The sequence below is a fragment of the Lutra lutra genome, chromosome 16 (assembly GCF_902655055.1).
Source record: "Lutra lutra chromosome 16, mLutLut1.2, whole genome shotgun sequence".
In the NCBI taxonomy this organism is placed as follows: Eukaryota; Metazoa; Chordata; class Mammalia; order Carnivora; family Mustelidae; genus Lutra; species Lutra lutra.
The window spans coordinates 56558205-56583582 of record NC_062293.1 but is presented as its reverse complement, the minus strand read 5'-3'; the positions used below and the strand labels follow the sequence as shown (position 1 = coordinate 56583582).

At 53.4% G+C, this 25378-nt stretch overlaps 1 protein-coding gene and 1 long non-coding RNA gene across 3 annotated transcripts in view; one reads left to right on the top strand and one right to left on the bottom strand.

Moving 5' to 3' along the window:
• LOC125086748 (uncharacterized) overlaps nucleotides 1–2223 on the top strand; it is a 101664-nt gene extending 99441 nt beyond the window's left edge. For both annotated transcript variants that reach the window (XR_007123256.1, XR_007123257.1), the window contains 2 exons: nucleotides 1482–1616; nucleotides 2086–2223. This is a non-coding gene — a long non-coding RNA (uncharacterized LOC125086748). The remainder of the gene's footprint in view (nucleotides 1–1481; nucleotides 1617–2085) is intronic.
• On the bottom strand, nucleotides 828–21602 carry LOC125086740 (myosin-3-like). The gene is given in 42 exon segments (XM_047706086.1): nucleotides 828–976; nucleotides 1501–1610; nucleotides 1613–1637; nucleotides 1749–1844; nucleotides 2002–2106; nucleotides 2200–2370; nucleotides 3175–3300; nucleotides 3377–3580; nucleotides 3708–4016; nucleotides 4642–4766; nucleotides 4988–5153; nucleotides 5804–5986; nucleotides 6368–6565; nucleotides 6674–6792; nucleotides 7833–7959; nucleotides 8058–8447; nucleotides 8880–8970; nucleotides 9051–9196; nucleotides 9308–9484; nucleotides 9573–9815; nucleotides 10005–10260; nucleotides 10349–10485; nucleotides 10575–10698; nucleotides 11088–11205; nucleotides 11294–11381; nucleotides 11981–12051; nucleotides 12164–12470; nucleotides 12572–12742; nucleotides 13447–13596; nucleotides 13680–13798; nucleotides 14222–14360; nucleotides 14446–14549; nucleotides 15289–15387; nucleotides 15466–15529; nucleotides 16286–16378; nucleotides 16959–17067; nucleotides 17654–17681; nucleotides 18151–18307; nucleotides 18686–18829; nucleotides 19846–20056; nucleotides 20687–20743; nucleotides 21584–21602. Coding segments are annotated over 40 exon segments (5820 nt in total). The 5' UTR covers nucleotides 20050–20056; nucleotides 20687–20743; nucleotides 21584–21602; the 3' UTR covers nucleotides 828–949.
• Nucleotides 21603–25378: the final 3776 nt, after the last annotated feature.

The following is a 25378-nucleotide window of genomic DNA, read 5'->3' as shown; positions in this document are numbered from 1 at the left end:
GAATTGGACAAAGAAGGGAACCTGGCAACTATTCTGGAAGTTTGATTATGACAAGAAATGGGTGATTTCAGTTAGAAAATGCTCTTTCCCGTAGAAGATCAGCCAGACGGTTACTGTGACTTCCTACCATTTTTCCTCTCTTAAGGTAAAGACAGGTTTACCCTGAGTAAGGTTGAGATTTCTTGTTGTGTGGCTTTGACAGAGCCCTTGGAGGGACCCCATGCCACCCCGTTCCTTCATGTGTTCTCAGTTAGTTACCCCAGCCCTTGCGGTGGAGGGTGGCCCGACAAAGCCCTGCTGGACTCCAGGGGTCCTTCCTGATAGACTGTGGAGGAGGGGCGTCTGTCCCTTGCCCTATAACCCTGTTCAGCTTGACATGGGGTTTTTCCCACCTGAGACCTTTATGTTCCCTCACATCACACGAGGCAATGCTCTTCTGACAAGCCCCCGGCCCAAAGCAATATTTTTCCTTTATGATCTCATCTCAGCAGTCAGTTAAGCGTTCATCTCTTGCTTTCAGCTCAGGTCATGATCTCAGGGTTGTGAGATCGGGCCCCGTGTTGGGCTCTGCACTGAATGTGGAACCTGCTTAAGATTCTCTCTCTCCCTTTCCTTCTGCCTCTCCCTGCTTGCTCTCTCTAAGGAAAAAAAAAATCTTCAAAATAAATAAAGAAAATAAAAGCAATCTCTCCTTGTCCCCAACTACACACTCAAGGGAATTTATCAAGCCCTCAGCCGACAGAGATTTCAACATGAGGCACAAAAATGACCAGCAGTGAACCATTTCCACACAGGGAAGAGGAAACAAATACAGGGAAACAGCCTCGAGTTGAAAACGAAGGAAAGTTTAATGCGTATGAAGAAGGAGTCATGGGGAAATTCACGATAACGGCCAGGAGCCAAGAAAATATACATTCTGCATATTTTCTGTCCTGCTCCAGAAGACCACTCACTCTTCACTCTCATGGACCACCATCTGGAAAGAAAGTGGGCGTTTTTAGTTCCCTCAGATGGCAGAGACCCATTTCCTCCTATCCCCTCTCCCTGCAGGCATCGGGGAGTTGCTCGCTTGGGTTTCTCAGTAGGACGCAGGGTGGTTTTTTGGGCCTTGGGAAAATACATGATTGCATATGTGGAGGAAGTCACCCCAGAGCCTGAGAAACTGGCTCCCGGAGAGCAAGCCCCATCCTGGGGGACGTCCTCCCTCTGGTCATCGACCTCCATGTCCAGGGGCTGGAGACTAGTGCCGGCAGAAAGCTCTCAGCCAGAAAACGCTCCTTCCTTTTCTGGATCGTGTTTGCTTTATTGCAATTTGGGTTTCGGTGGGGCTCAATCCCTTCCTTTCCTGAGCCTGACATTGACCAAGCCCTAAAGTACGGGGTTCTCCAGGTTTTCCCAGCTCAAAGGTGTCTGCACCGCTGTGGGCTCTTCCCCGCTGGCCCCCAAGCGCAGCCCCGGCATGCACCTGCTCTTCTCTCTAGTGCCTGCGGAGCCACCTACCCTGCTGGAGGTGAAGTCGCGGGTCTTGGCGCGAAGCTTATTGACTTGGGATTCCGCGATGTCAGCGCGTTCCTCTGCCTCCTCGAGCTCGTGCTGAGCTTTACGGAATTGGTGAGGTGAGCATTGGCCTGTTCGTCCTAAAACCAAAGAGCCCAGGCAGGTAAGGTGAGCGCACACCCGTCTCGGTGCTCCCGGTGTGGGACAGGCCCCCAGGCTGCTATGCAAAAACCGCAGCGTGTCTGACTTACAGCCTCTTCAGCCTGCCTCTTGTAGGACTTGACTTTCACTTGGAGCTTATCCACCAGGTCCTGTAAGCGCAGCACGTTCTTCCTGTCCTCTTCGCTCTAAAGGCAAGGACACAGCCTGTAGCTAGAGGAGGGGCAGAGCTGCACCAGGTCTGGCCCCTTTTCTGGGGCAATAGGTTCCTCTCCTGGAGAGAGAACCCAGGGCGGTGGTTTGCCGTTCGCAGGGAAGGTGCCTGTCGGGCTTTCCTTCACTCACCTGGTAAGTTAACTCCTTGACCCGCCGCTCATATTTCCGCAGGCCCTTGACGGACTCTGTGTTCTTCTTCTGTTCCCCTTCCAGCTCAAACTCCAGCTCACGGATCTGGGGAAACAGTTGGGAAGTTGGTCTGGGGCTGGAGAAGGTGCGGCTGAGGCCGGAGGCCCTGCCCGTGCCTGGAGCTCATCCCGCTGGTACCCGTGTCTCCAGTTTCTGGATCTGCTTCTTCCCGCCCTTCAGGGCCAGCTGCTCAGCCTCATCCAGACGGTGCTGCAGGTCCTTCACCGTCTGCTCCATGTTCTTCTTCATGCGCTCCAGGTGAGCACTGGTGTCCTGCTCCTTCTTCAGCTCCTCCGCCATCATGGCCGCCTGTGAGCCAGACAGAGATCAGGTCCGAGCCTGGGCGGGCACCCAGAGGACCAGAGCCATGCTAGAGAAGAAGGACCGCAGGGGAGGCAGTGACCGAGCCCCCCCTTCCACAATGAAACACGAGAAGAGCTACGCGGGGTACAGAACAGAACCTGAGAACTGCCATGTCCAGGGACTTTCTTGAACTGGCCTCTTTGGGACCTTATCCTCCCCGACCCCCAACAAACGCCCCAGGGAATTCTGTACTTCGCTGTCACCAGTATGTTTTCAGAGAAACCTGAGACCTGGAGCAGACCGGCTGGTACCCCCCCAGGGCAGCTTTGTGGATAGCGAGTTAAGGGAAGGAGGGAGGGCGCTGGGGCGTGCGGACGCCGGAGAGCGGAGGAGCTGCAGCGGTCCCCACCAGGCGGCAGGTGGCGCTGTGGGAGCTGTGGCCGGCGGGACCCGCGCTCAGGGCGGGGCCGCAGGTGCAGGTGGGAGGGAGGGAAGCCCGCTTCAACCAGTTAACAGCGGGTGCGACAGGACACGTAAGGGTCTCGTGTTCATGGTTGCAGTAAGTCAGATGTTGAAGGAAAGAAGGGCGTGCCTCTCTGTGGGCCCTAGAAACGTACTGTAATCCTTATGCTCCATTACTGACCACACTGGCCGTTTCAAGGTGCCGGAGGGGCCGTGCTGAGTTGGACGCAGGGGGCGTGGACTGCCTCCGCGTCTCCTCCCGGGGGAGACCCCGTCCCGTCCCGTGGGAACGATCGGGGTTGGGAGAAGGAGGGCCTCACCGCGCAGCGCGGGAGGGGAGAGCCTTACATCGGTGATGGCCTTCTTTGCCTTCTCTTCGGCGTTCCTCGCGTCCCTGCTGGCATCTTCCACCTCGCTCTGGAGCTGCGTCAGGTCCGTCTCCAGCTTCTTCTTGGTGTGGATGAGGCTGGTGTTCTAGGGCGGGGGCAGCACGGTCACGGTGCGCGCGCGGGGCCGGGGGCGCCCTCCCCGCGGCCGGCCCACCCCTCACCTGAGTGTGCAGCAGCTGCACCCTCTCGTTGGCGTCCAGGAGCTCCTGCTCCGCCAGCTTGCGAGCCCTCTCCGTCTGCTCCAGCGACGCCCGCAGCTCTTCCACCTCGGCCTGCAGCAGGTTGGCTCTGCGCTCCACCATGGCCAGCTGCTCCTTCAGGTCCTCCTGGCCCCGCAGGGCATCATCCAGGTGCAGCTGTGTGTCCTAGCCAGACAACCAAGGACAGGTCGCGTTGGCGTGGCGGCGGGAGGGCCGCGAGTCCCCGTCTGTGAGCGTCTGCGGGGGGGCGGGGCGGGGGGGGCGGGGGCTCCCGCCAAGGGGCATCACCGACCTTCAGCTGCCCCTGCACGCTCCGGAGGTGCCTGAGGGTCTCCGCAGCCTGGCGGTTGGCGTGGCTCAGCTGGATCTCGATCTCATTCAGGTCGCCCTCCATCTTCTTCTTGATCCTGATGGCCTCGTTCCGGCTCCGCACCTCAGCGTCCAGGGCGCTCTGCATGGTCTCTACCGTCCGCTGGTAGTTCCTCTTCAGCTGCTCGATCTCTTCGTCCTTCTCTGCAATCTTTCTGTCGATTTCTGACTTCACCTGGGTCAGTTCAAGCTGGATTCGGAGGATCTTGGCCTCTTCGTGCTCAAGGGCAGCCTGCGGAGCACAAATACAGAGCAGAAATGGTGCGAGGAAGGGACAGGGTCTGCTACACACACACACACACACACACACACACACACACACCCTGCACCCCTCACTCCGTGAGAAAGCTTCAGTGAGAGATTCATGACCGTGACTCTACAATATTCAAGACGATCTTAAAAAAAAAAAAAAAAAAAAAAAATCCCTAACCTACCTTCAGGGCAGAAATAACAGCTCTTGCGTTGCTGTTTTTTTTTTTTTTATACTATCGAACACTAATCACCTTTAAACCTTTCTACTTCTCAGGAGCATAAAGCACCTTACAGAGACTTTAAACTCATCTAAAGTTTTGTAAAATCTCATTTTTAGACCGATTTTAATGTAATGATTTTTCTCCAGTAAGTCCAAAATAATCCACAGGTGTCATTTCTTGTCGTTTGATAGGAAAGGAGCTGGCCTCTGGATTGTAGCTTGACAGAAACGGGGATGCAGGAAAGGAGCCCCAGAGGGAGGCCAGCTAGCACCCCTCCCTGCCCCCCACCGCCCTCCCCTCCCCCCCGGGTGACTGCAGCTCCACCTGGGAAGGGGGGGCTGTATCCAAACCCCTCCCGGCCCTGTCGGTTCACATTCTGCTCACCTCTGCTTCCTCAAGAGCCAGCTGGATATCTGCCTTTTCCAGCTCAATCTGCTTTCTTGATTTCTCCAATTCATGGATGGTTTTACCATTCTCAGCGATTTGTTCCGTGAGATCCGCAATTTCCTCTGCAAACACAGAAGTCTGGATTGCATTCGAATGCCTCTGCCCAGGTTTCCAGGCACGGCAAACACCTCCTGAATGCTTGGTGACTAGTTCCCCGTCCTTCTAAGGTGGCTGCTTCCTAGAGATAAGACTGGGTCGAGACAGAGGCGTGCGGGGATCTGCGTCCCAAAGCCAGGCCCCCCCACTGCCAAGGGGGAACATCAGGCTGTGTCAAACCGCTTACGCTCCAAGTTCTTATTTTCCCGTTTCACAGTTTCGAGTTGATCTAAGGCTTCCTCGTAGGCATTTTTCAGCTTGAAGAGCTCAGTGCTCAAGGAGCGGGACTCCTTCAGAGATGCCTCTAGCTCTGCCTGGCTCTCCTCACACTTGGTTTTCCATTCGGCCAGCACCTGGAACACAGACATGGCAGGTGTGCCCTTGATTGGCTCTGCTCCAAGCTCCCAACTAGGCATAAGCGTTAAGGAAAATACTTCTAGAACCGGGGCTCCCCTTGGCGGTGTCTCTTGTCTGGCGCCTTGGTCTCGATTTGAGGAGCCCAGATTTCCTTCCATAAGTTTACTCAAGATCCATAACCTATCAGCAACAGTCGTCATCTCTCAGAAGCACCTCGATCCTCTGAGAAGGTATCTCTGGGTCCAACTGCCCTTTTCTTAATATGAGAATGGCCCCGCACTTCTAAATATTTCCTTAAAACTTTGGTTCAAGTCATCTTAATGTCATACTAAAAGGGAGGCTTTCAGAGAACCTCCTAATGGGACCCGAGCTAGACCCCCACATGTCAGCCCCCCAGACAGGCCAGCAGAGGGGGAAACTGAACACATGCCAGCAATGTGTTCAAGCTGCTGACAGCTTGAAAGGGACCTCCCCGCTCTTTGCACGCCCATCTCATTTCACACACAAGCAAACAACAGCCCAGTGAGGCTTAGGACTTTCCCAAGGCCACACGGCTGGTGGGGGCAGGGGCAGGATTGGGACCCAGCGTCCTCCTTCTATGACTACCCGGGAGCCCCATTCAGCCTGCGTGGAGCTGACCCCATACCTTGTCAAAGTTCCTCTGCTTCTTGTCCAGAGCTGCGGCCAGAGAGTTCGCTCTCTCAACATCAACCATCAGGTCCTCGACCTCCCCTTGCAGCCTCTGCTTGGTCTTCTCCAAGGAGGCACACTTAGCATTCACAGCCTCGACCTGTTCCTCCGAATCTTGAAGGCGCTGAGCAAGTTTTTTTCCTTAAAGAATATGAAAGAGAAGCAGGCACTATTCAAATCTCAATTCTCTTGAACATCACTATTCATCAATTTGGAATCACTCCTCTGTACGACTCAAGCAGTCATTTGCTTTCCTAAGCCCAGGGGAACCTCCTGTGTGCTCGAAACCAGTGATCAATAACTGGCCTTGTCTCTAACCAAGATCAAAGCTGTTTGTCTTAATGAAGTGTTAACTCCAGGTCCCTCTCGAGCGTGCACAGCGCTGCATTAAGACACAGATGAGGTGGGGAAGCACCTTGTAACGGAACAAAGCCATTCCCGAGGAGCTCTAACACCCACGCCCTCTATCATCTTATCGTCTGAGCTCTCTTGTTCTTCTACAGGCAAATGGACTTGCGTACTTGGCCTCCTCCAGCTCTTCTGTGCGCTGGATGGCGTCTGTCTCGTATTTGGTCCTCCACTGGGCCACCTCGCTGTTGGCCTTGGACAGAGCCCTCTGCAGCTCGGCCTTGCCCTCCTGCTCCTCCTCATACTGTTCCCGCAGCAGGTCGCAGTCGTGGCGGGAGGACTGCAGGGCGTGGGCCAGGGCGTTCTTGGCCTGCGGGAGTCAAAAAAGAGGAGATTCTCCAGCGGCTGAATAATGTTGCCCGGTTTTCTTGGAGTAATTGAAGGCTAGACCAATAAAGCGGTCCGTCAAATGCCTTACCTTGCTTTCTTCTTCCAACTGCCTCTTGAGCTCTTCTATTTGCTGGGTAAATGCTTGCTTGCTCCTGGAAAGCTGGGACACTATGCTTTCCTTTTCCTCCAGCTGACGACTCAGCTCGCCTAGGTCCAGAAGGAAATATTTTAATTTTATTCATGCACTCATCCACTCATCGAGTTCCTAGTGTGTGTAAGGCACCGTGCTAAGATCCGGGGAGAGAGTAAATGACAAGGGAGAAGGGAGAAACCAAAGACACAGCCCATAAGGTATTGTTCTAAACTACTAGAAGCCTGGAGTGACTTTTGTCAGTAAAACCCACTGAGGACGATTGTAAATTTAAACATTACCTCCTAAAAATGCCCATCAGACCTCTTAGTGGCTGGTGTGTCCAGATGTTTGTCGATTTGTCATTAGAGAAATAGTGTCTTCCTTAAGATTTTATAGCTTGTAATTTAAAGTTGGACTCTTGGGTAAATGTGGTGGGTTCAGGTTTATAGGCTTATGCAGAAGTAAGAGGAAAAAGGTGGAGGGAGAGACCTAGTGCCTCCAGAGGTGAAGCCCCAAGATGACTATAGAAGGGGCAAGTAAACCATCTTTCTTCGCTATCTTGGTTGTGACTGCCAGTAAAGGATTGATTAATTCACTGGGATGATGGGCAGGAGGACCAGGGCTGGGCGGGGCCACGTTTTCTAGGTGAAAGCCCTGGATAATGTTCCCCTATGTTTCTCCTACACACCAGGAACTGACACACACTGGCTGTGTTTCCTTACCTATTGTCTAAAACACTTGATTGCAGACCACAAATCGGAAATCGTGTGCATCAAGAAATAGAAGAGCCTTGGGAATTCGTTTCTAGTATTGTTTCTGCCATTTAGATTCTTCCTGATGCAAGGTATTGTGCATGTTGAAAGAGCTTGAAGCAAGTGATATTCTGACTCCCCTCTCGTTCCGATTCGCTTTTCTTGCTCCTGTTTTTACTGAACTTTCTTTCAATGTTCCCTCCATCACAATATGTTGAATGACACTTTTTTGAGTCATTCTGATTTCTTCTCTCCACAAATATGCTTTCCTAGGGACTCTCCCCTACACGGAGCTGCCCTTTGGTGTTGACCAGTGGCCTCCCTGCCCCGGAGGCGACCACCCCTCCCATCTCATCACTCACCAGCCTCAGTCTGCAGACGGGACTTCTGTGTGGCCAGCTCGCTCATGCTCCTCTGAATTTCCTCATTCTTGCCCCTGGCTTCGCTCAACTGATCCTCCAGAGTTCGGCATATTTTCTCCAGATTAGCCTAAAGGATTGATAATGGGGAGAACATGAAGGCCCTATTCAGACTGGACCCAGAGGAGTCTCTCCTCAAAAGCACTGGGCCCCATCCTGCCAGAGCACCTTGGATTTCGACACGCTCTCCACGTTGCTGGCGAGGTCATCGATCTCCAGCTTGAACTCACTCTTCTCCTTCTCCAGCTTCTGCTTCACCCTCTGCAGGTTGTCTATCTGCTCCCCGAGCTCGGCCATGCTGTCCGCGTGCTTCTTCCTCAAGGTGGCCAGCATAGCTTCGTGCTGCAGCGTGGCCTCCTCCAGGTCCCGGCGCATTTTCTGGAACTCGGCCTCGCGCTTCTTGTTCAGCTCTATCTGTGTGGAAGTGACCCCTCCAGCCTCTTCCAGCCTCTCGCTCAGCTCCTCCAGTTCCCGGGCGTAGTCGCTGCGCTGTTTCTCCGTCTTTGCGCGGGTTGCCCGCTCCGCCTCAATCTCCTCTTCCAGTTCCTCAATCCGAGCCTGTGGAGGGCGGCCATTCACCCACGGGCAGTAGGTCCCCAGGGTGATTCACTCTGAACATCAAGTACAGGCTCGTTTCCATTCTCTTTAAATAAACCAATGGTTGGGCTTCTCCCAGGGGAATAGGACTGTTGTTAATTTCCTTTACTAGGAGTTTTTCGTGCCCCAACGTGGTCATTATTCCTGCAGGGACCAACCTAGGACATTGTCCATTCAAGTAAATGTTGACCCCCAACCAATACCTTCATTATGTATTTTATCTTAAGTTACGGAAAAATTGTTCATCACTGCTATGTCAGCCTAGCAGAAAGGAAACTGATGAGGCGGGCAGGCCCGTGGTCCTGCCCCCTGGCTCTAAATGGCTTACAGCAGATGGGACCCAGCCCACATGCTTGACCTTCACACGACTGGAAAATCTGGGACGCCTCCTACCTGTAGCTCTTTGATCTTCTTCTGAAACTGGAGGCCCAGCGTCTGCTCATCTTCCATTTTGCTTTGCAGCTGACTGTACTCAAAATCCTTCCTGGGAAGGGAAATGCAGAATGTGTGAAGACGGAGTAGCCAGAGACTCAGAAGACTGAGATCAATGACTTTAGGACATACTTCTTGAGCCTTTCATCCAGCTGCTGCTTGTCATTCTCCAGATCTAATATGGACTCTTGGGCGAGCTTCAAATCTCCCTCAAGCTTCCTTTTGTTCCTTTCCAAATCAACTCGGAGCTTCTTTTCTTGCTCTAGGGAGCTTTCAAGCTGAAAAGAGCACCATATCCTTTTTGAGAACAAATGCTTTGCATTGGAGGATCCCTGGGGGACTCTTCCCACCCTGAAGTTCTAGGACTCCCATCAGTATTATTTACTTACATCATCAACTTGCTGTTCCAGTTTGCTCTTGATCTTGCTCAGAGAATTGACTTTGTCTTCTTCAGCTTGGAGGTCATCCAGGGCTTGCTGGTGGGCCTCTTGGAGGGCCTTCTTCTCCCTGGTCAGCTTTGCGATGGTTTCATCCAACCCCGCGAGCTCCTCAGTAAGGTTTTTAACCTAAGAAAAGGCCACAAGCAAATTAGGAGAAGAAATAGTCTGGTTCGCAGTGACTACATGAAATCAGAGAGACCCAGAGAGAGAGTACCTTGTTCTCCGTGGCGTGCTTCTCCTTTTCAACCTTGGCCAGGGTCAGCTCCAGGTCATCAATGTCTTTCTTGAGCTCTGAACACTCGTCCTCTAGTTTCCTCTTCTTGGCTGTCAATTCTGCGTTGATCTCCTCTTCATCCTCTGCTCTCTCAGTCACCTCCTTGATCTTGGCCTCCAGCTGGAATTTGGCTTTGATCAGCTGGTCACACCTCTCCTCTGCGTCCAACAAGTTCTCACTTTCCTTTAAAAAAAGGGGGGGGTGGGATCACGATTTCCTTTAATGAGATAAGGTTTGTGACATTCCAGTACCTTGGTATAAATGAAATCCTTTAGGAAGCATCCCAACTGCAAAGCAAAAATCCCCACCCCAAATCCAGTCTTTCTAAATAGTAAAATCCATAAGCAAATGTAAACCATCCTAAACACGTACGGCTTGCACTTGGAGCTGCAGGTCATTTTTCTCTTGTACTAGAGTCACCAGTTTTTCCTCCAGTTCCTTCCTTTTGGCCTCTGACTTGGCGAGCTCATCTTTGGTTTTCTGAAACTCTTCCTTCATGGTGGCCATCTCCTTCTCAGTCTCTGCACTCTTGAGGAGTGGCTTGATCTTGAAGAAGAGTTTCATCCAGGGCCAGTGCTTGACGTTCATGAAGGCGCGGATGTTGTACTGGATGCAGAAGATGGACTCCCTGAAAACAAAATATGTGTTATTTCCAGGAGGATCCCCCCCACTCCAATCCCCAAAGAGTTCATGTTTGAACAGAGGCCCTGCTTGACCTTCTCTGCACCATCTTCTGGAATTCCACACGCATGAGGAACCCTCTGCACACCGCTTGTGTCCGGGTGATCAGTTTGGCCAGGCGGTCGTCTCGCATTTCCTCCAGGGTTCCCAGCAAGCCAGCCTTGAAGAATACCTTCCAGAGGAGAAGGATGTTATGAGTCCATGATGAAGAAGTCCAGAAGGGACCACAGGCAAACATCTGTCAGAACTGAGAGGCATTACCTTGGTGTGTCCAAATTTGTACTGAGTGTGGTCTATGTCAATGGAGGCCAACAGCTTCTCGCAGGCTTTCTTGCTGTCAATGAACTGTCCCTCAGGAATGGCACTGGCATTCAGCACTCGGTATCTGCCATTGCAGACACAGAAACAGTCACAGACCATTAGCAAAGATGTGAACCTTGGAGACCAGCTAATTCAGGCCTCTCTTCCATCTAATGGGCAAGAAAGCCAAGGTCCAGAGAGGGAAAGAAACTTGCCCATAGTCACACTGCTAGGTAGTGGCCTGGAATCTAAGCCTCCTGACAATTCAAGCAGGTCTTTTCCTACCGTGTCATATGCCAGACACGCTCTTGAGAAAACATGGAAGAAAGAAGATACCTCCCTTGGTTGGGAGGCAGGTCAATCATTTGACATGAAAGTTTACAACTGCTCTGTTGAAGTGGGCCTTTTCATGTTGGGATTTCTCCCTCTCAAATTCTGGCATCCACACACACGCAGAACGTTTTGATTACACACCTTTGTTTAAAATCCCCGTAGAGAATCCTGTTTGGGAACCCCTTCCTGCAGATGCGGATGCCCTCCAGGACACCATTGCACCGTAGCTGGTGCAGGACAAGGCTATGTTCCATGGCCCCTGAGAAGAGAAGCGAGAGACATCAGCTTCACATGGGATTTGGTGGAAACTGAGCACTGTCTACCCCAAGCGTCAGCAGGCATCTTACCTGGGGTTTTGGTCTCGTTGGGAATTATACAGCGCACAAAGTGAGGGTGAGTTGTTCTTAAATTTGACATCAGCTTATTCAGGTTTTCCTAAAAGATGAAATTTGACAGTCTACGGTAGGCTTTTAAAAGACGGAGATGTACCGTGATGAAAAATAAGATCTGTATTTTCAACACACCATGAATTCTAAAGAATGAAATTATTTAACTCTTTCTTTTAGTAGACTAGAGGTACAGGCATATAGTTGATCTAGTGGTCTTTTGCCTCATGGTGAGCCAGAGATTAATCACATACAAAATGCTCTCCGAAACGAGTCCCAGAAATGTGTCTGTCTCCCCTGGGAGCTTGAGATGATCTTGCCTGTGCCCCTCAGGAAAGGGGAAAACTTTGTGCCAAGGGCTCATCCCCCAGGCTGACCAACCCAGCTACCTGCTGTACAAAATAACTGAATTCTGGACCAACATTTGTTAAACCTCATTTACATATTATATATACTTATACAGTTACTAGATATAATATTATATATTCATATATGTATATTTTATCATACTGCCATTAAGCTTCACCGAATAACAACAGATTAAGACCACATTCCTATTCTTGAATAAGCCAAGGTCAGAATCTCTACATTGTTCATGTTGAGCTCACTTAAACCAATTACAAGCAAATAAACCTGTATTTTTCTTACCCTGAAAAGGGCAGAGACAGTCTGGAAAGAAGAACCCTTCTTCTTGGCGACTTTCTTCTTTCCGCTGTCAGCTGAAAGACAAAGATGGCTCATGCTGTTACCAGATCTCCAGGGGTTTTTTGGACCTGTGAACTGAGTGGCACAGGAAAGCACAGATAGGAGGCAGTCTGTGGAGTCTGTTACCGTCTGCTGTTGCGAAGGTGGCGTAGAGGTGTGCCAGGAGCCTGTTGGAGGACTTCTGGTACAGCCCCACCACGGTCTCGTTCAGCGGGTCCTTGTTCTTCTCCAGCCAGCCCGAGACACTGTAGTCCACGGTGCCCGCATAGTGGATCAGCGAGAAGTGCGCTTCGGCCCTGCCCTTGACCACCTTGGGCTTCTGGAAGTTGCTGGACTTGCCCAGGTGCTGGTCATACAGCTTGTTCTTGAAGGAGGTGTCTGTGGCCTTGGGGAACATGCACTCCTCTTCCAGGATGGAGAAGATGCCCATGGGCTGCATTAAAGCAAAACAAAATGCATATAGGGTAAGTATGAGCCGTAAGATGAGCCAGGGAGTTTACAAGAAGACGTTACTGAGTGGACAGTTCAGGAGACCTTCTCAATGAGCTCGATGCAGGCAGCCAGGTCCATCCCGAAGTCGATGAAGGTCCACTCGATGCCCTCCTTCTTGTACTCCTCCTGCTCCAGCACGAACATGTGGTGGTTGAAGAACTGTTGCAGCTTCTCGTTGGTGAAGTTGATGCACAGCTGCTCCAGGCTGTTGTACTAATACCAACACAGAGGGTTCACGTGCAAAGTCAGACTTCCTGCAGAATCCAAGATTTGGCCTCCTCTTTGCCTCAGGTTCTGCCAGCTCATTTACTCCTTCAGCTACGGGCACGTTCTTCAAGGTCTAGCCCCGATCACATCTCTTCCTTGGAAGCTTCTCTGAATTTCCAACTAGAAGGTGTTTCTTTGTCTCCTGAGTCCCTTTGTTTGGGATCTCTCCTGTGCACCAACCACGGTCTCCCTTATTTTATAGTTACTCTTCCCTGTACCATATGTACCTTCTGCTTTCCTCTAGGAGCTACAAACTCATCTTTCGTTCGCCAGTGTGTCTGGTGAAATATATGCTCTCAAGAACGGCTATATGCTTCTAACCCAGAACCAGCAGGTTATTTATGTAAAGGTCACGTGGTTGGCTTATCAAATTCCCCATGTTCCTGGCTCTTCCTATGTCAATGATTGCATTTGAGTTCTTTCTTTTATCCACTTAGCGGTGTCCTTTATAAAATTCCACTTGTCCCCAGTCTTCGGCTCTCTTGAAATCACACAACCCCCCTCCCCACAAGATGTTTCTCTACCTGATCTGACCTACAGTTTCCTACACGATGTGATGCTCTGACATGTTGCTCACCTTGACATCTCCCTACGGGGTCATGTGGACCGGTCCCTCCCCGCATGAAAACACAAAGCAAAGGAACCCAGACCTCAAAGATCTCGAAGCCGGCGATGTCCAGAACACCGATGAAGTGTTGTCTTGGCAGCTTTGTATCCAGCTGTTGGTTGATGCGAGTGACCATCCACAAGAACAGCTTTTCGTAAACGGACTTGGAAAGGGCATTCACGGCGTGGTGAACCTATTGGGGGAAAGATCACTGGGGTCGGAAGGCAGCGGCCATTGGAAGCCTGTGTCTCTCCCAGCCCTGAAGCAGCCGCTCACCTGATCTACGGTTTGACCTTTGGTAACGTACTCGTTCCCGACTTTCACCCTGGGGAAGCACAAAGCTTTCAGGAGGTCCGACGAGTTCAGGCCCATCAGATAGGCCGTTTTGTCCGCCACTGCCAAGAAAAGAAAGATGCTCACAAAGGGGCACCCCTGTTACCCGGCAAAGTAGAAGACCCAGTTTGAAACGTCTGCATGATATTCAAAGCTTCTCGAAGCTTGTCATGGCTGTTTTTACATCCCTTCTCTTTAAACTGCTTGTATGTGCCCAGTGGAAGCTAAGTCAGTCTGAGAATATGGTAGGATTCATGGGAAGGCAGGACTGGGTTCCAGAGAGCCCTGGTCCCGTCTCACTGCCCCGAAACAGGACCGTTCCAGTGATTCCGTAAATGGGGGTGGTAACACTAGGTGTCAGAGTCCCGGAGAGGTTCACCTCTCCACGTGTAAGGAGGATTCACTGCTTTCAAAAGAGGCACCCAGTGATCTCCACTGACCAGCCAGCCAGTTCTGGTGAATGGCCTGTTGTGGTTATCTCGTACCTTCTGTGCCGTCTGGCTCGGCCTGCTCCTCCCGCTGCTTCTGCTTGAACTTCATGTTCCCATAATGCATCACGGCGCCCGTGAGCTTATAGAGCCCAGACTTCTCCTCTGGGGTGAAGCCCAGGATGTCAATGGCGCTCTGCCCGTCAAAGGACAGCACGTTAGTAGGCTGACCCTGGTGATGGAGGAGGAGCACCCCGCAGCTTCCTCTCGGTTCTACTTACGTCCGTAGCCAACAGCTCCTCAGCATCATCAATGCTGGCCACCAGGATTTCACCCTGGCTGATGAACGGGTAATCGTAAGGGTTGGTTGTAATCAGCAGCAGCTCTGAAATGAGAAATTTTAAATAAAGACGTCACACAGATGCAAAGGAAACATCCACCCAGTGTATCTGAGCTCCTAGATTCTGGCTGAGACTTTCACCGGGGGAGCCCAAATTGAATTTAAGGTCTGAAATTGCTTTCCTGCAGCCTGTCGCTGCGTTGAGGATTAAGAGCCCGCTAGAGAACATCTAGATTGTCTTGCTTTGCGCGTAAATGGTGCATCTCAGCGTAGGCTGGGGAGACTGACTACTTGAAGCTGGCAGAGCGTGGGTCAGGAAAGGAGCCCACACGGAGGTGGGGGGGAAGCACAGGTGCTTCCGTATCGTCGCAGACTTTTCCAAACCTGCTGAAGCGCTGCAGCCCGTTTCCAGGCGTTGGGACCAGAGGGCGGAGCAAGCACTGCGAAGAGCAAAGCCGCCGCGCTCACAGAGGCCTGTGTTGGGCGCCGGACGAGGGGCTGTTGGTCTGGGGAGAGGCTACTTCCTGTATCGAGACACTAGGGGGCGCCAAAGGACAACCAAATGCTCAGCTCCAGCTGGTTTTCAGGAGCCCTTGCACAATTCAGGGTGGTTTAATCTCCCTCCTGCCCAGGGGATTCAGTTCCTTTCAAATTGGCACACGGCTGTCAAAAATGGCCCCATCCCACTTCTAACACAAACATCCTCTGTTGGCGGCCGAGTCACCTATGTGTAGGCAGGTGCAACTCTCCCTGGTGCAGTGACATCAGGGCCCACGTGCCTCACCTATGAGCTCCGGCTTCTTGTTGGAAAGGATCTGGTAGAAGATGTGGTAGCTCCTCTCAGCCTTCAGCTGGAAGGTCACTCTCGATTTTTCCAGCAGATCTACGGGCACAAACGCGGCACTGTTTGCCAGACCGCCCCACCCACCCTGGGACGCCCTCTGCCCTGTAGTCCACTTACAAGTTTCAATATCTGCAGAGGCCAGCTTCCCAGTGGTCCCAAAGTGGATTCGGATGAACTTGCCCTGTTGGGGGAAGGGGACAGCAGGTGTCTACGTGGCTCAAGTGTCCCTGCTAGTCTCCTGGGCGGCATGAACAGGAGCTTTCTTCCCCTACTTAAAATCGTATCTTCCTTCTTCTCCCTTCTCTGCCCACTTTGATGGGTCCCCTTTCTTCCATGCCCCTCGCTCCACAATTCCTCCAATGACCCCCGGTCCCCATCCCACCGTAAAGTAACAGAGTGACTTTTTTCAAGATGTAAATCAAACCATATCACTTCCCGGCTTACAGAATCGCTGAGGCGCTTCCTGAATAAAATCCCCCCTCCCTTCTCATGGCCTCCACGCTCCTCCGTGACCAGATCTCTGTCTACCTCTTCCCCCACCTCATGGGACCCACCTCCTGCCCACCTTGCTGCTGCTGCATGAACTCTCAAACTCTCCGTGGGTCCCTTGACTACACCCAGCCCTTCCCCACTTCCGAGAGTGTGTGCTTTCTTTTCCCTTTATCCCTCTTCATCCTGCAGGCCCTGGGGTTCGCAGGCCGGCCCCCCTAGATGCCTCCTCTGCCAACCCTGTCTAAAGGAGACCCTGACCCCAGTTACTCCCTGTTGATTGGAGCTTTTTATGAAATTGTCTCACTGCTGTGTTGCATTCTGTCATTGGCTACCCCCCGCCCCCTGCACCCCTCCTCCCCCCCGAGCCTGTAGCCTCCGTGAGGACAGGAAACTGGCCTGTCCTGAAGGCCCCTAGAAACCCCAGCCGAACTGAACTCAGACTCACAAAGCGGGAGGAGTTGTCGTTCCTCACGGTCTTGGCATTCCCGAAGGCCTCCAGCAACGGGTTGGCACTGATGATCTGGTCTTCCAGTGTCCCCTAAGGCAAGCCATCAGGGGAGGAAGCAGCCACAAATGACACTGGGAAATACCCCCCAGCTCTGCCCACTTGCCCGCCCTTGCTGCCTGGCAGCCCGTGGCAGAGCCCGTCCCCATCACCCTGGCTTTCCAGGACAAGTCTCAACCAAATCCTGCGCATGGATCCGCGGAAACGCTTCGGCTGTGTTGTAACATTCTCGTGCACTTGAGTGTCTCGATGTAAAATCCCCTTAATGCTTCAGTGCCTTGCTTCTCTCTAGTGAGTCTGGCCGTCTGCATTCATTTCCTACGGGTTACAACCTATCTGTTTTGAAAAGCAGGTATTGCTACAATTCTCTTAAGTTGTGATTCTGCGGAAAAGAACAAGCTCTGAGCTGCTCCCCAAATGACCTTCCTTAGTTAAGCCTCAGAGCCTTGCTTCTTAGGGAACCGCAGGATCTGGACGATTAAGCACACACCCTTGGTTGTCTGAGTAACTGGCTCTCCTGAGACTTCAGATCCCGGCCTGCCCTCGCCCCTCGCTGTGAAGTTAACACAAAAGTCAGAGGTGGAAACTTGGCAAGCCTTTCCCTTCTCTGTACCTTCATCTTGGAGTCCTTCTTCTTGGCAAGGTCCCCAGTCGCTGCAATTGTTGCAAAGTACTGGATGACCCTTTTGGTGTTCACAGTCTTCCCTGCCCCGGATTCTCCGCTATTTGAGAGAATATAAGAGAGAGGGAGAGAGAAACGTGTCCTGTTAGTAGAAACAGCCTCCCGAAGGTGTCCCACAGAGGCCTGGACGTAGCCCAAGCGACAGGAGACCCACACCTGCCAGACAAATGTGAGAAACTACTCGGAGAGGCAGAGGCCCAAGGGAAGAGTCATCAGAGCTGAGCTCCCCCGGCAGTGGGTGATTCCAATTTTCGAGACCTTCCATATTCCCTTCTGGGTATACGTCTCCACCTCTGTCCTGTCATCACAGACTCTGCTCTTAAGTACTTTCCTCTCTTCTTTTTTAAAGAGAAAGTGTGCAAGGGGAGAAGGAGCAGAGGGAGAGGGAGAGAGAATCTTAGGAAGACGCCCCATGGAGTGCGGACCCTGATGCGAGGCTCCACCCCACGACTCTGAGATCATGACCTGAGCCAAAACCAAGAGTCAGACGCTTCCCCGAGTGAGCCACCGGGCGCCCCCGCTCCAAGTCTGTCTAATGAACAGCATAGAGCAAACAGTGCCTTTGCCTTCTGCCCTGGAGACAAAGAGCCACAGCTATGGAGCTGCCCTGGGTCTTGGACACTTACGTGATCAGAATGGACTGGTTCTCACGATCTGCCAAAAACAAAATGAAACAGTTGACAGAGATATGAGGAGCTTCCCCAGGCCTCCGCCCCTTGTCAAGCAGTCACGGTTTGCTACGCCAGGCCTCCTCCTCGTAGCATTTTGTGGGGGTCTGGGGGCAGCCCGAAGAGCCTCCTTCTTGATGGTGACACTCAGAGAGGAAGCCTCTACCTCAAACCAGTCAGTGGCCTTTCATCCCACTGGGTGGAACCGTGTGGAACTGTGGGTCTTCATCTTCATCCCAGCCCCCACCCCCCGCCCCCCCACGTCAGTTTCATAGGGTTTAACCAATGCTTACGTTCAATCCAAACTTCCTAGCAGGGCCTGCAAAGCCCTAAAAGATCTGACCTCTTGCAGCCTCTTGAACTACCTCCTTGTCTCCTCCCTTCTTGCGGAAGGCCCAGGCCAGCCAGCAGCCCCAGCACGGCCCCTCCACGGCAGGTCCTTCCTGGACGCTCACCGGTCAGCATGAACTGGTAGGCGTTGTCGGAGATGGAGAAGATGTGGGGCGGGGCCTCCTGGCGTTTCTTGCCTCGGTAGCCTTCCACCACCTCGGGGTTGTACACCGGCAGCCACTTGTAGGGGTTCACGGTGACGCAGAAGAGGCCCGAGTAGGTCTGTGGGAGTGGAAAACATGTGTGCGCACGTGCGTGTGTAAAACCCTTTGCCTCTGTTATTCTGCCTCTTGATGCTGAACTTGTAAAGGATGGATGGATTTCTCTTTAGAGATGAGGCACAGAGTCGCAAAGGGGACCAGTCAGCTGTCCTGCGACTAGCAAGTGACCGTGCCCAGGCCCGAACCTTGGCTGGCTCTCCTGCTCCCTCCCCACTCCCGGCTGCCAGCCTCTCTTCTTCCTAATGCCCCCTTCCTCATTCCCTGCCTTTCTCCTCCCCCTCCTTCTTCTTTTCCTCCGGGCTCCCCTCTCATGGGACAGCTCCGTCACACCCGGGTCACCCCCACTGCACCGACCGCCCCAGGGACCCTGGGCACTGACGTAGATCATCCAGGACGTGTAACGGTCCTTGAGGTTGTACAGCACGGCCGGCTCGTTCAAGTGCGTCAGCATGGCCATGTCCTCGATCCGGTCGAACTTGGGGGGGTTCATCGCATACACGTCCTCTGGTTTGACCACCAGGGTCTGAGTGAGAAGACGGACGGTGACCACCTAGTGTCATCTGTGGGTCTTGCCCCCCCGTTTTCATTTTCTTGTCTGTGTCCCACGAGAAGCCTGAATGCCAAGGGGCAAACCCTGGGAAAAAGGGCCCATGGACAGCGGGAGAAGACAGGGCCAGGGGGAGATTCACGGGAACACCGAGAGCATGTGATTATCTCTATCACTCAGGGATTTTGTTGCTTTCTGTCTACGGCGCTCCCAACTCTGGGCAAGGTGGGTGGGAAACCTGCCTTTTCCTGCCTTTAGGTAGTAGTAATTTAAACCACCCTGAGCAACTAGCCCCCCCTTGTGATGGGTCTGGACCATCTGCTTCCCACTGTCCCTGCTGCTTTGCAAACCCCCGGCAGCCCAGACATCTGATGGGTACAGAGAGCCCCTCCAGGAGCCTCGGAGAGGGGATGGCCTTGAAGGGCGATCCCACCTGCCCACTTTCTTCACACCCAACCCAGTGACACTGTCTTCTTTTTATTTTTCTTTTAATATTTTCTAAACTTTTCTCAGAACATTTCCAGATTCCTCTGGTCTTGATTCCAGAAACTAGTGAAGTCCAGGATTTCACTACCATGTTCTTGGCCAGAATGTATGGGCTACGCTGCTCATGGCCTTCATGAAACAGGGAGGCTGCCATTTCACACGGAGCCTGTGGTCCGCTAGGATCCCTTACTCGCTTTCCCTCCTTCCTCAGCTAGACAGCTACTGCTAGAAAATGCAGGGGGACCCGGGCTACCAAAGGAGAGTGTTTTACCGAAGGAGGTCTTCTAGCTGTTGGCCTTTCAGCCTCACACCCTTACGATCTCCCTAAAGCAATGTGAACATTGGCAAAGCCTCCTTCCTAAACTTGAATTGCTTTGAGCGGCCACGACTGGGTTGTTGTTGGAGGCCGGTGGTGGGGGGGGGGGGGGGGGGGGTGCACAGACCGGGCGACCCTGCAGAGCCCACAGAGGGCCCGGCGGCCGGCAGAGGGCGTGCGCGAGACTTACCCGGTTGTCTTCGGTTTCCACCGTGACCTTCCCATCCTGGCTACTCTTAATTCTCCCCTTGGCGTATTCCTCCTTTGAGTCGACCACAAAGCAGTAGGTCTTGGCGTCGAAGGGCTGGTTCTGAGCCTCGATCCTCTCCTTTTCCGACTTCCGGAGGAACGGAGCGGCGATGCCGAACACTTCCATTTCAGTGTCGCTACTCATGGTGCCGCTGGAGGGAGCGGGGGACAGGTGAGCCCCGCGGCCACCCCGCTCCAGGCCCGTGTGCCCACCCACTCTGCCTGCCCAGGGCAGCTCCATGAGCGGGGGCCCAGGAGCCCAGCCGCCCTCCATCCCCCGGGGCTCCACCCACAGGGCCCAAGGGCTACAAAAATCACATGTGCGCATATTTCCCCGGGGGCTTCTCTGTGCAAACGGCACAGAGCACAGGCGATCCAAGGTTCGGATCCAATCGTGAAGGGCCTCCAGGAGGAGGGCAGCTCCCGGGACCTCACTCTCCTGGTCTGCAAAGCCCAGCAGCTCCTGAGGAAAGCTTTACAAGTAAACACCCTGAAAAGTAACCATTCTTCACAAGCGTGATAGTGGCGAATAGCTAAGGATTTTTGGGACAATTCTGATTCAAGGTGGCTGCCTCCTCCCACAAGGAGACCAGCTTTTGCTCAGACTAGAAGCAGCATTAGATGCCAGCATCCTTCTGGAAGGTTCCTCTCCCACTTAAGGTGTGCTTGTCTGAGTTCACTTAGACTCTGCGCCCTCAAGGCCACTGGGAGGCGGGAGGGACAGGGAACCTCGGATTCCCCGGAGGCTTCCAACAGCCCAGGGACCTGATCTGCTTTCTCACCTGATCGGTCACACCCACAGGAAGGCAGCACAAAACAGCGGCAGTGGAGAATCAGACCTGCAACAAATATGCAAAAGACAGTCAGGACCGGGGCGGGGTGGGGGGGGGGGGGGGAGTGTCTGGTTCAGCTTTGCAATGGCTCTGGATGGGATAAAGACATAAGGACCAAGGCTGGTGGTTTAAGAAGAGCCTTGCCCCGGGACGCCTGGGTGGCTCAGTGGGTTAAGCCGCTGCCTTCAGCTCAGGTCATGATCCTGGGGTCCTGGGATCGAGTCCCGCATCGGGCTCCTTGCTTGGCAGGGATCCTGCTTCCTCCTCTCTTTCTGCCTGCCTCTCTGCCTGCTTGTGTGTACTCTCTCTGACAAATAAATAAATAAAATCTTAAAAAAAAAAAAAAAAAAAAGAAGAGCCTTGCCCCAGAGGCAAGCTGAAGGGGCCAATGGGACATGACCCATGGTAAGCTTCTAAGGCAGGAAAGACCTCAGGTGTCCCCAAATCTGGCTCCAACCGGCAGTGGCTCCCATGTAGAACCAGGCAGTAAGGTCCGATTCCTAAGAAGCTTGTGGTTCCAGCCAGGGCCAGGTCTAGTCTTCAGCGGACAGAGAGGTCTCTGACAGTGGCTCATGCCTGCACAGCCAGCATGATCTTGATGGATGGGGCACCGGGACCCGCACACAGCCCAGGGAGCCACCAAGGAGAACAGCGGGCCATGGTGGACAAGCTGTGGTCTATGACGTGTGCAGACGGATCCTACCCAAGAAGCACCCAAAGCGTCACCGGGAGCGTGAGGAGGCAGCAGGAGGGCCTAAAGGACCCCTGCTTGGGTGGGGTGCTGGAGGCAGAGAGGGTGGCCATTTGGGCTGGAGAGATCCAGTCCCACATCCAAGTGATTCTTACCAAAGTCAGGCAGGGCGGTGCACCGCGCCACCCGGCCCCCACGGAGCCCGAGTCCTCCAGGGCACAGGGACGGAAACCGCAGAAGGAGCGCTGTGACTTACCTCCGCCCAGGAGAGAGGGAGCTCCAGAGGGGCTGCGGCCGCCCGAGGTTTTATAGGCCCCCCGGCAACCCCACGGGCTCATTCCTTCTCTATATTTGGAAAGAGAGTGACCGACAGCAAGCTGAGAAGCCGCTCCTTCCTCACGTTTTTTGGTCGTTGCCAAGGGAAGGGTATATATAGAAATGAGCAGGATCCATAACTGTTTTCCAGCTGTGGAAGTGGGAAGTTTGAGATGCCTTTCTCTGGACTTGGGGCTGGCCCCGCCGTGCTCACCGTGCTGGGAGCAGCCGTCTGGCTGCTGGGGGTCTGATTCTGCAGGCAGCTGCCCCTCCACAGTCAGAGCCAGCCCGGCCTGTGCTCACAGCTTGTCCCAGTGAATGCAACCCAGGAGGGAAAGTTAAAATCCCCTGGGGATGTTGAGCAAGACTGTGGTCCCAACGCAGGGTCCTGACAGGGCTGTGGCAGTGTAGGACAGTGCCGGGAACAACAACAACACTGATAATAATAATGCCTCCTCCTGCTCCCCGTTTACCGTGCAATTTTCCGTCTGATTAGCGTCATTATTAACCGAATCCTTGTTGAAGCCCCAGTCGGACCGACAAGTGCATGAACGCTGGGGAACGACAGCCAGTGTTCTCCGCAGCAGCTGCTTGAGGGCCGCTGGATGAAGACATACCAATTGGGGAGGACCAGCTGCCGGCCTGGGTGGGGGGCAAGGGGGAGCAGAGGGCCCCGCAGGGAGAGGGAAGGTGGGGGGCTGTCTGACACATGTGGTTGTTTCCAAATCGAGGTTGGAAAAATAAAACCTCAAGATGAGAGTCAAGGTAGATTTGAAGCTTTTGCTTATTCTCATTTTACTTTTTGTTTGTTTCTCTCCTCCTTTTATTCTCTGGTCACACTGCCGGGAGGGTGGCCGGGTGGATATCCTGTGATTAACTGTAGCTAGGACTGGGTCAGCGTTTCTACTGGGGAGCAGGAGCTGCCCCTTGACGACCCTCCCATCCCAAGCGCAGGCATGAAGGCCACGCAGACAGCGGGGTAGGGGGACGAGGAGCGGGGCGGGCAGTCCCCAGGTGGAGGGACATTCAGGAGACACCCACTGGATGCTGGTCCCTGCGTGGGGCACCCAAGAAGATACAAAGGAAATGCGACGTAGAGCTCCTCTGCTGCTTTGAATAGTTTACGCTCTAAAGGATGAGTCAGTTGTTTTCAAGTATTTAGGCAATTTCAGATCATAGTAACACCTTCGTGAGCGGCCCCAGGGACGCAAAGTTGCTACCCCGCCTGCCTGCCCCTCCAGCCTGCTGGGACGGCTGTGTTTCCCTGCCCTTTCGTCTTCTTTTTTTTTTCCTTAAAGAGTTTATTTATTTATTTATTTGAGAGAGAGCACGAGCTGGGGCAGGGAGAGAGAGAAGCAGACTTTCCGTTGAGCAGGGTGCGAAACATGGGACTCGATCCTAGGACTCTAGGAAACATGACCCGAGCTGAAGGCAGATGCTTAACCGACTGAGCCTCCTCACCTGGACGCTCCTTTCCCTGCCCCTTCTCTTCCAGTTTGGACTAGGACGCCCTCCTCATTCAGGGAGAGAGCACCGGCGCTCCTGGTCTCTATCCAGGCCCCAAAATACGGTGGTCTCCCTGGAGCCTGTTCTGCTCAGTGACACGTCAGTCCAAATCCTATGCTGTCGGCTGGCCCTCTCGTCAGGAGGCCTGGTTAGGACTGTGTCCCCTGGGAGCAGGGGTGTTAGCAAGGCCAAGGGGCTGAGCACCATCGAGAGGGGTCCTGGCTGCTTCTGGGTCGTGGGTAGGCAGAGCAGGCTGTGCTTGGGGTGAGTGCTTGCTGTTCCTTCTCAAGGGGCTGGGAGGGACTTTGTGGGACTTTGTGTTTTCCTTTTTGTAGTCACCCGTGTACCCATCTCTCTGTCCCAACCACATTCATACCCAGGAGATGGAGGGGACATATTGAGTACAGGAGCCCTTGGAGTGCCTTGTAAAAGAGCACTTGTCAGGTGGCCATGCTCAGCTCTGAAATGTCATCGGCCCCCGGGCCCAGCTTTTCCAGAAGCACCGGCCTCCGTCCCTTCTCGCTGTCACATTCATGGTCATAGGATCTGATGTGTCACCTGAACGGCTGGACAGGCCGTCTGCTAACCAACCTCCATCTTCGTGTGAGGACATGGAAGGAGGGCCCGGGAGCTCCTCCGAGGGAGAGGGAAGCCGGAAAGGAGAGCACCCCAGGGGGGGATGGGCTCCACATGCCAGAAGAAACCCTCAGGAAAACAGAAGAAGGGACAAGAACCACCTCCAGTGCAGAAAACAGCTTAAAAACTAGACATCAGGAACCAAAAGATCTGGTCCTCTGGAACCGTGTTTTCAGGAGAGGGAAGAACCCCTTGTAAATGCTTGGGGGACAGGGGGCGGGGCTTGGGCCTCACTTCTTTGAGCCTCTGTGTTCCCGCCTGTAAAATGGGGATGAGGTAGCTGCCTCCCAGACTATGTACGTGTATTCCGCGGGATTTTGAACTGTCAGACACACCATGCCAGGCGCTGTGCAGGGCACATCGTGGACATTTAAATCTTCTCCTGTATACGAAGGCTTCCCTGCGTCCCAGGACAGTGTGACTGGTTTTCTTGATAACCTGGAGTAGATTATAGCGACTATCCATTTGCTGAGATGAAGAGGGGGGAAAGGACACACAGAATATGAATATTTTTAAAAGATGTCCAAAGAGAGAGAAACGCTAAAGGAGACAACCTCTCAGGCTAAGGAACGCTTTGGGGGTATGGAATCTGTTCTCCAGTCGCGGGGGACAGATGACTTATCAGTATATTATTAGCCACCTTTTTGGGAACAGGAGGCACCCTTGTTCCTCTAGCCCTCGCCTGGCTCGAGTTAATCCCCACAGCCAGGGCAGAGAGCTGCCTTTATTCCCGGATCAGCTGGAGACAGAAACTGTTTGGTGTCTCAAGAATGCTCGCTGGCTGGGGAGACATTAAAGGAGAGCAGCCGGGCTCCCCTTCCCAGAGCCTGGCCGCTTCCTCTGGAGCTCCTTCCTTCTGCTGCTATTTGATGTCCCTGGCCCAAGGGGACATGGGGCTTTTCACAGCGACGCTGGCAGGCCCGCTCTCTGCCAGATCATGAAGTCAGCATGGAGAGCAGATGCCCCCTGGATCAAGGACCTTCTCCGCGTCCCGCTGTGAGGGGGATTAGGTGTTGCTCGATGCAAGGCACTTGGTTGTGCTGAGCCAAGACCGTTCCTGGCACTGGCATGAAGGGTGGGGGTCCCGTGCCAAGGCCCAGAGCCCCAGACAGAAATTCAGGCAGAGAGGGCCCACGGCTGTCCTTTAATCTAACGCAACATGCACTTTTCTCAACTTTCCATTATGAAAAACTGCAAATGTACAGCTAAGTTCAAAGCCTAGTAAAGAAAGAAACACACAGGACCGTGATGCTGCTGGGTCTCAGGTCAAAGCCGTGGTGGGTATGAACCCCTCACTGTGCGCCTGGGAGGAGCTCAGGGAATGGATGGGTCAGGAACGAGGACGTGAGCCGGGGGCTTGTCAAGTCAACCAGAGCACATGCTTGAACATGTCAAATCGGAATCCCTAAAGGAAAGCGGGAGCAGGTGCCAAAAGGCGGGCAGGTGAGGAGTGGCCCCCCACACTGAAAGTGGAAGGAGAGGACCCCCAGAGA